Genomic DNA, 10281 nt, shown 5'->3' with positions numbered 1-10281 from the left:
TAGCTATTCCTCTATCTATCTACCTACCTACCTGCCCTATCTACCTACCTAGCTACTTACCTACTCTATCTATCTATCTCTTATCTAGCTAGCTTATCTACCATCTATTGTCCATAGGTATTCCTCTATCTATCTATCTATCTATCTATCTATCTATCTATCTATCTATCTATCTATCTACTTACCTACCTAGCTACTTACCTACTCTATCTATCTATCTATCTATCTATCTATCTATCTATCTACTTACCTACCTAGCTACTTACCTAGCTACTTACCTACTCTATCTATCTATCTATCTATCTATCTATCTATCTATCTATCTATCTATGTATCACCCAACTCCTTCTGCGCCTGGAGCCTGGAGCAATGTCAATACCAGACCATTTCACCTGATGTCTGGAGGCTCTGTCCAACTGGCTACGTGCTAGGAGACTGAAGGTGAACCCGGCGAAGACTGAGAGTCTCTGGCATGGCCGTTCAACTGGTCTGACCCACTTGCTCCCCACCTTCGATGGTGCTGCCCTATCTCCTTCGCCCACCGTTAAGAGCCTGGGTGTCGTTTTAGATTCGCAGCTGACAATGGAAGCTCAGGTCGCTGCTGCCAGCAAACAGGCCTTTTTCCACCTACGACAAGCGAGGCAACTGGCACCCTATCTCTCTGATGAGGCTCTGGCAACGGTCATCCAGGCCACGGTCACGTCTAGGCTGGACTATTGCAACGCCTTCCAATGTCCACGACCCGAAAGCTCCATATTGTTCAGAATGCGGCAGCCAGGCTACTCACAAGAACACCCATGAAATGCCACATCACACCAGTGCTGCAGCATCTGCATTGGCTTCCAACTGATCTATATATATAAAAGAGTGATGGCATCACGGCGACCCACAAAACAACAAAACTACAGGCCTCCCAACCTCAAAATTTGACAACACAACCCATCATCCACGCCTCTAGGTTGATACAACAAAAAGAAAAGAAAAACAAAGTCCTAATTAGAGGGAGAGCAATAATTGTTTTTATCCAATTGCTGCCAATTTAGAGGGCTAAGCTCCGCCCACTTGGTCTCCTAGCAACCTACTCAGTCCAGGAGACAGGCACAGTTAGGCCTCAGGCCTCTTCCACACTGCCTATAAGATACAGATTATCTGATTTTAACTGGATTATATGGCAGTGTAGACTCAAGGCTATATTACCCATTTAGAATCTTATATTATCTGCTTTGAACTGGATTGTCTTGACTCCACACTGCCAGATAATCCACTTCAGTGTGCATTTTATACAGCAGTGTAGAAGGGGCAGTTCCAGGCAGATAATATAAAATTACAAATATACAGTAGAGTCTCACTAATCCAACATAAACAGTGTCCTCTATCCTCACCACTTTCACAGTACACAACCAACCAAATGCATACTAAACATAAAGACAACCATACAACCGACATTCAATACCACCACAACCTCAACAATTTCTCACCAACACCACCAGACAACGCCACAGCAACGCGTGGCCGGGCACAGCTAGTTACTATATAAAATGCTAGTCCTGACTTTTAAAACTCTTTACGGCCAGGGCCCATCGTACCTTAGGGACCGTCTCTCCTTCTCCCATCATCGGAGGTCGCAACGACCATCCCAACGAGACTTACTTTATGTACCGGGTCCTAGAGAAGTGCACTTGGAAAGGACCAGGCGCAGAGCTTTTTCTGTTTCTGCCCCTGCCTATGGAATGCCTTGCTGCCCCATATGAGAGCCATGCGTGGGTTGGGGCCTTTCACCCTCGCACTCAAGACCTGGCTCTTTACTAGAGCTTTTAATCTAGGTTAATTTTATCAATATTTGTATGTATGTATTTTTATCCTTTCAATTATCCTTACAATTTTATCTTGTAAATCGCCTAGAGCATCGTGGATGGAGGGCGATGAATAAGTAATTAAATTATGATGATGATGATGATAATAATAAGGAGGGATTAAGGAAAAGCCTATTAAACATCAAATTAGGTTATGATTTTACAAATGAAGCACCAAAACTTCATGTTATACAACAAATTTGACAAGAAAAGTAGTTCAATACGCAGTAATATTATAACTACTGTATTTATAAATTTAGCACCAAAATATCACGATATATTGAAAACATTGACTACAAAAATGGCTTGGATTATCCAGGTGCTTGGATAACCGAGGCTTGCATAAGTGAGACTCTACTGTATATATAAATAGTTTACCATCATTTAAGTCCCAATTTAATGAAGGGTCTAGAATGCCTAGTAAATAAGATTCCGGTTTCATCAGGAACTTTATATTCAATATTTTTTGAATTTCTTCATGGATATTTTCCCAAAATTTCTGTATTCTCGGACACGACCACCAGAGATGGTAAAACGATCCCTCCTGAGACTTACATTTCCAACAATTATTTGAGTAATTTTTATACACAGCTCGCAACTTTTTTGGAGTCATATGCCATCTGTGGAAGATTTTTAACCAGTTTTCTTTTAGGTCCCAAGCGTAGGTGTAGTTGATTTTTTTTCTTCCAAACTAATTCCCATTCTGAAAAATTGATAGATCGACCAATGTGTCATACATTGTTTCACTGTCACTTCTTCTGTTGACCATCCCAATAATATATTATAGCTTTTTGAAATCTCTTTTTTGTTAGATATTAGTAATTTATCCCATGTTTTGCAGTCAACAAACCAGCAGAGTCCGGGGATCCCGCTATGCCAGTGTTCCTCAGTCTCTGCTCCTCCAGGTGTTTTGGACTCCAGCTCCCAGAATTCCTAGCCATCTGACCAACTATTGTGAATTGTGGGAGCTGAAGTCCAAAACATCTGGGGTGGCAATTGGAGAAACTCTGCTCTATGAGTATGTCCTGGATTTGTGGCCTAGTGTGGAAATCTGCATTGGGTGTGTCTACTCCATTTCATTTTCTTAGCTCTTTAAAAGGCATTAACCACTTTGTTGCTGAGAGTTTTCCAGGCTGCCTGGCCATGTTCCAGAAGCACTCTCTCCTGACGTTTCACCCACATCTATGGCAGGCATCCTCAGAGGTTGTGAGGTATGGAGAAACTAAGTAAGGAAAGGAAAGAATATATATCTGTGTAGAGTCCAGGGTGTGGCAAGAGTCCTTTGTCACTGGGAAGCCAGCATTAATGTTTCAGTTAATCACCCTAATTAGCATTGGAAAGGTTTTTGTCTCTTGCCTGGGGGCATCCTTTGTTCAGTCATTAGCTGCCCTCTGCCCTCAGAGTGTTGGTTCCCATCTACTATTTTGATTTTAGAGTTTTTTTAATACTGGTAGCCAGATTTTGTTCATTTTCATGGTTTCTTCCTTTCTGTTGACGTTGTCCACATGCTTGTGGATTTTGTTCATTTTGTCCAGAAGCACTCTCTCCTGATGCTTCACCCACATCTATGGCAGGCATCCTCAGGGGTTGTGAGGTCTTTTGGAAACTAGGTAAGTGGGGTTTGTATGTGGAATGATATCCAGGGTGGGAGAAAGAACTCTCCTCTGTCTGACGCAAGTGTGAATGTTGCAACTGGCCACCTTGATTAGCACTGAACGGCCTTGCAGCCCCAAAGCCTGGCTGCTTCCTGCCTGAGGAAATCCTTTGTTGGAAGAAAGGAGGAAACCATGAAAATGAACAAAATCTGGCCACCAGTAATTTTAAAAACACTCTAAAATCAGGACAGTAAATAAAGAACAACACTTTGAAAACGGGTATTCCAGGCAGGAAACAATCAGGGCCAGGTAACACCTTCTAACAAAGCATTCCCCCAGGCAGGAAGTAGCCAGGTGTTGAAGCTGAAAGGCCATTCAATGCTTTAAATACGATGGCAAATTTCAACATACATACATGCCACAAACAGATAAAAGTTTTTTCTCCCACCGTAGACATTCCACAGATATATAAACCTCACTTGCCCAGTTTCTAACAGACCTCACAACCTCTGAGGGTGCCTGCCATAAATGTGGGCAAAACGTCAGGAGAGAATGCTTCTGGAACATGGCCATATAGCCCAGAAGACTCACAACAATCCAGTGATTCCGGCCATGAAAGCCTTCGACAACAAAGCTCCGCTCTTTGCCTGTGGCTGGATTTAGGCTGCCATATAATCCAGGATATCAAATCAGATCATCCAGATTAATTACTTTATTGTCATTGTACACTGTACAACGAAATTAAATGCTTGTTTCCCCACGAAACAACACACCCACCAATGCCACATCAATGCAAAACCAATGGAGTTCGACACAGCCACAGCTCTGGGATAACAGCTGTCTCTTAGGGAGACAAAGACAAGGACAGACTGCTTTGAACTGGATCATATGAGTCCACACCACCCTAAAATCCAGTTCAAAGCAGATAATCTGGATTTTACATGGCAGTGTAGATACAGCCAGCGTAAACACGCTGGGAAGCAAGGAAGGACCCGGTGCGGATAAAAGACCTGGATCCAAAAGTTTAATGGCAAGGTGAGTTCTGCAGGGTGAAAAGCCCGCCTGCCCGGCCGGTCCGTCCTCTGGAAAACAGAGAGCAGTCTGTGCAGAGGCCCGGCAAAGGAAGGCCACTGGGCCCAGGGCACGATCCGGGCTACGTGAAGAGTCGGACGGTGGCGTCGGCGCCGGCGGAGAAGAGCCAGGGCTGGCTGGGGTGGAAGAGGACCTCCAGGACCCCCAGGTCGTGGGCCGGAGCGTGGCCCTTCAGCACCTTCACCGGCACAATCAGCGGGTTCTGGAGCAGGTCGCTGGGAGAGAAAGAAGTTCCAGAGTCAGGAGGGGTCTCTCAAGGCCATCTAGTCCAGCCCCCTTCTCCCAGGCATGGGCAAACGTCAGCCCTCCAGGTATTTTGTGCTTCAACTCCCACCATTCCTAACAGCCGGAATGGTGGGAGCTGAAGTCCTTTTATTATTCACAGCTATTCATATGAGTAGGAAGGGATCCCCAAGGGCCATCCAGTCCGGCCCCCTTCTTTCCGGCAGGATGACACCGTCAAAGCCCTCCTGGCAGACAGCCATCCAGCCCTTGCTTATTGTTGTTGTTTATTTATTATTTATTACAATATTTATATCCCGCCCTTCTCACCCAACAGGGGACTCAGGGCTGCTTACAACAAAACACATATATAAAAACTAGCTGTGCCCGGCCACGCGTTGCTGTGGCAAAGTGGTGGTGGTATTGGTTAAAAATTGTTGTGTAATTTTTATTTGACGTTATTTGCAATTTTTTATTAATTTTATTGTAAGTTGTATTTTTAATTATTATATTTTATTATTTTCTTGTATTATTTTTAGTTATTTTCTGTTATTATAGTATTTTATTGTATTAATTTTTTAGTGTTTTTTATTATTTTTTATTGGGTTGCTAGGAGACCAAGTTGGAGGAGCTTAGCCTTCTAACTGGCAGCAATTGGATAAAAGCAATTATTCCTCTCCCTCTAATTAGGACTTTATTTTTCTTTTCTTTTTGTTGTATCAACCTAGAGGCGTGGATGATGGGTTGTGTTGTCAAATTTCGAGGTTGGGGGGCCTGTAGTTTTGTTGTTTTGTGGGTCGCCGTGATGCCATCACTCTTTTATATATAGAGATTGTACAATTCACTATAAAACAGTTAAAAATTATCAACTTGCATTGGACATTGTTGTTAATATTATAATATTATTATTATCATATATTATTTTATTTGTATTTATACCCTGTTTTATGTCTCTCGACGGAGACTCGGAGCGGCTTTTAACATAAAAGCATCAGCATACAATTTAAATGATATATTATTATTATTATTATTATTATGACACAGCAAACAAGATAGATATGATGGATTTCAAATCACAAAATCACAAGTCGAACATTTCCCAAGTGTCTAGGACTGTGTGATGTATTATTATTATTATTATTATTATTATTATTATTATTATTATTATTGTATGACACAGCAAACAAGATATATCTGCTGGATTTTATATCACAAAATCACAAGTCGAACACTTCCCAAGTGTCTAGGACTGTGTGATGTATTTTCAGACAATGTGCGCAGATCCCAGTAGGGTGGCCTTTTGCACTTGGCAGATCGTGATTTTGTCAATGTCTATTGTTTCCAAATGCCAGCTGAGACCTTTTGGCACGGCACCCAGTGTGCCCATCACCACCGGGACCAAATAATAAATAATAATACAATAGAGTCTCACTTATCCAACACTCGCTTATCCAACATTCTGGATTATCCAACACATTTTTGTAGTCAACTTTTTCAATACTTCGTGATATTTTGGTGTTAAATTTGTAAATACAGTAATTACTACACAGCATTACCGTGTATTGAACTACTTTTTCTGTCAAATTTGTTGTTAAACATGATGTTTTGGTGCTTAATTTGTAAAATCATAACCTAATTTGATGTGTAATAGGCGTTTCCTTCATCCCTCCTTATTATCCAACTTATTCGCTTATCCAACGTTCTGCTGGCCCGTTTATGTTGGATAAGTGAGACTCTACTGTATTTATTATTAATAAATAAATAATGTATTATTATTAAATTATAAATAATAATATTTATTAATAATTAATTTATTATTATTATTATTATTGACACAACGATGTTGTATGACACAGCAAACAAGATAGACATGCTGGATTTCGTTTCACAAAACCACAAGTCGAACACTTCCCAAGTGTCTAGGACTGTGTGATGTATTTTCATTATTATTATTATTATTATGATTATTATTATTATGACACAGCCAACAAGATAGACATGCTGGATTTCGTTTCACAAAACCACAAGTCGAACACTTCCCAAGTGTCTAGGACTGTGTGATGTATTTTCATTATTATTATTATTATTATTATTATTATTATGATTATTATTATTATGACACAGCCAACAAGATAGACATGCTGGATTTCGTTTCACAAAACCACAAGTCGAACACTTCCCAAGTGTCTAGGACTGTGTGATGTATTTTCATCATTATTATTATTATTATTATTATTATTATTATTATTATTATTATTATATCCAAATATTAAAACAGAGTTGAATATAAACAGAATTTTAAAAATTCCCAGTAGTAAGAGAACCATAGATTCAAGACACAGAAGAGGCCCCAAAGGCCATCCTTTTCAACCCCTTTCCGCCAGACGAGGACACTATTTAACCCATCCCAAAAGATGGTCATCCAGCTTAACAACAACAACAAGAAGAAGCACAACAACAACAAGAGAACTATAGATTCAATACTTGGAAGAGACCCCCAAAGGCCATCCAGTCCAACCCCTTTCTGCAGGAGGACTGCATCCAATCTCTCCCAAATGATGGTCATCCAGATCCTGCTTAATAATGATGATGATGATGATGATGATAGGACCATAGAATGGGATGGGAGCCCACAGGCCATCCAGTCCAGGCAGGAAGGTCCCTCATGACATTTCAAGCCCTCCCGACAGATGGACATCCAGTCTCTAGATAGGAAGGGGATTCTTACTTGCCCTTGTGTTGTGTTGCTGTGGTGCAATGATTGGCAGGTCACCCCCCGCCCGCCCGCCCTGGAAGGCCCCGCGACTCACTTGTAGACCATTCCGTGGCAGACGATGACGCTTCCGTCGTCGGACCCCGAGGCAAAGAGCGGGTAGTGCGGGTGGAAGGCCACGGCCCTCAGGGCGGCCTTGTGGTGCCTGCAGGGAGGAAGGGTCAGAGAAGTTGGGGCCCGGCACGGACGTTCACGGCAGAAAGGAGGCCAGATGTGGCCCCCCGGGGGTCTTGGACTTCAACCCCCACCATTCCTAACAGCCTACAGAATTGTTGTGTGTCTTTCGGGCTGTGTGGCCATGTTCCAGAAGCATTCTCTCCTGACGTTTCGCCCACATCTATGGCAGGCTATGCCTGCCATAGATGTGGGCGAAACGTCAGGAGAGAATGCTTCTGGAACATGGCCACACAGCCCGAAAGACACACAACAACCCTGTGATCCTGGCCATGAAAGCCTTCGACAGCCTACAGAATGTTCGAAAATTCACGGTCAACGTTTCTGGTCTATATGGCCACATTCCAGAAGCACTCTCTCCTGACGTTTCACCTGCATCTGTGGCAGGCCTCCTCAAGAGGTTGTGAGGTCTCTTGGAAACTAGGCAAGTGGGAATTATATCCCTGTGGAATAATGTCCAGGGAGGAAGAAAGAAAGAAAGAAAGAAAGAAAGAACTCTTGTCTGTTGCCATTAGCCATCTTGATTAGCATTGAATGGCTTTGCAGCTACAAGGTCTGGCTGCTTCCTGCCTTGGGGAGGGGGGGGAGGTAATCCTTTGTATTACGCCTGTCCAGGATGGGAAAAAGAACAAACTCTTGTCTGTTGGAGGCAAGTGGGAATGTTGTCATTGGCCACTTTGATTAGCACTGAATGGCCTTGCAGCTACAAGGTCTGGCTGCTTCCTGCCTGGGGGGGTGGGTGGGGGGAACCCTATGTATTACGCCCGTTCAGGATGGGAGAAAGAACTCTTGTCTGTTGGAGGCAAGTGGGAATGTTGCCATTGGCCACCTTGATTAGCACTGAATGGCCTTGCAGCTACAAGGTCTGGCTGCTTCCTGCCTGGGGGGTGGGGGGTGGGGGGAACCCTATGTATTACGCCCGTTCAGGATGGGAGAAAGAACTCTTGTCTGTTGGAGGCAAGTGGGAATGTTGCCATTGGCCACCTTGATTAGCACTGAATGGCCTTGCAGCTTCAAGATCTGGCTGCTTCCTGCCTGGGGGGGTGGGGGGAATCCTTTGTATTAAGCCCATCTAGGATGGGAGAAAGAAATAACTCTTGTCTGTTAGAGGGAAGTGGGAATGTTGTCATTGGCCACCTTGATTAGCACTGAATGGCCTTGCAGCTTCAAGATCTGGCTGCTTCCTGCCTTGGGGGGGGGAATCCTTTGTATTAAGCCCATCTAGGATGGGAGAAAGAAATAACTCTTGTCTGTTAGAGGGAAGTGGGAATGTTGTCATTGGCCACCTTGATTAGCACTGAATAGCCTCTCAGCTTCAAAGCTGGGCTGCTTCCTGCCAAGTCCACCCGTCCAACATGTATGAGGGTGGAAAGAAAACGTGGAAGACTTCCCTTTCACATTGTTGTAGGTTTCATACGTGAGCGTTCACTAAAACATTTACCATGAATTTTTGAAATCAGGGCCTTCTTTTGTAATAACCCTGTAGAATCCTAGAGTTGGAAGGCCACCCAGTCTCTGTTTAAAAGCCTCCAAAGAAGGAGCTGAGGCAGAGAGTTCCACTGCTGAACAGCTCTTACAGTGAGAAATTTCTTCTTGGTGTTCAGGTGGAATCTCCTTTACGTCCTCGTCTCCTTGTGACATCTTGGCACATATCTAAACTTTGCAAATACTTATAATGCAGTTTGGAACCGTATGACCAGGGAGGGGCAGGGCTTCCTCCTTCTTTTCCCTTGTGTTTGGACAATGCCCAGGGATGATGTCCAGCTCACCTCAGGACGCGGTAGGGCTTTGTGGAGAGGTCCAGGTCAAACCAGGCCAGTTTGCTGTCGTAGCTGCCGCAGATTAAGTTGTCGCCTGAGAAGTTGGAGGAAAACAAAGAGGCCACGAGTCGCGGTGTGTCCTGGAGAGGCCGCACGGCTTGTGTCTATGCGCCAGATGGTCACTGAGACACAAGCACACGGCAGCTCTCCATCGGGACATGTTCTGCACCTTTTCCCAGCATTGACGGGGGGAAACTGCCAACTGTAGGATGTATGAATTAGAGCAGGCATGGGCCAACTTCGGCCCTCCCTCCAGGGGTTTTGGGAAACTTCCCGACCCTACACCCCTGTGATAAGTCTTACAATATTTGTCCCATCAAAGCTCATGACAAGCAATGTTTATTTACAAATACGTATGTGTGTAAAATATTTGTCCCATCAAAGCTCATAACAAGCAAAGTTTATTTACACACACACGCACACATATATATGTATATATGTATGTAAAATGTACATAAAGTATACCAAGGTGACCTAATTGTATAACATTTATTTATGATAAATGGTATGTATTAAGTTAGTGTGCTTATGTTACACAGAGCTGAGTAAGATGTCGTAGTGGATACTCTGATAGCTGCTTACTTTTAGTGATATCTATCTCTCTATCTAGCTGCCTGCCTGCCTATCTCTGTTTAAAAGCCTCCAAAGAAGGAGCTGAGGCAGAGAGTTCCACTGTTGAACAGCTTTGTCTCTCTGTCTGTCCATCCACCTACCTATCCATCTGTCCGCCTACCTGCCTATCCATCTATCTA

The 10281-nt window shown here is 43.4% G+C and overlaps 1 protein-coding gene across 1 annotated transcript in view; it reads right to left on the bottom strand.

Moving 5' to 3' along the window:
• Positions 1-2302: 2302 nt before the first annotated feature.
• Positions 2303-10281, bottom strand: part of bop1 (BOP1 ribosomal biogenesis factor) — a gene marked incomplete at its 5' end in the record, with an annotated part of 24684 nt that continues 16705 nt past the window's right edge. The window contains 3 exon segments of the mRNA XM_062966909.1: positions 2303-4755; positions 7573-7680; positions 9479-9563. Coding sequence (XP_062822979.1) covers positions 4602-4755; positions 7573-7680; positions 9479-9563 — 347 coding nt within the window.

Source organism: Anolis carolinensis, unplaced genomic scaffold, assembly GCF_035594765.1.
Source record: "Anolis carolinensis isolate JA03-04 unplaced genomic scaffold, rAnoCar3.1.pri scaffold_40, whole genome shotgun sequence".
NCBI lineage: Eukaryota > Metazoa > Chordata > Lepidosauria > Squamata > Dactyloidae > Anolis > Anolis carolinensis.
The sequence above is the reverse complement of the archived record's forward strand: the minus strand, read 5'-3'. Positions and strand labels throughout refer to the sequence as shown.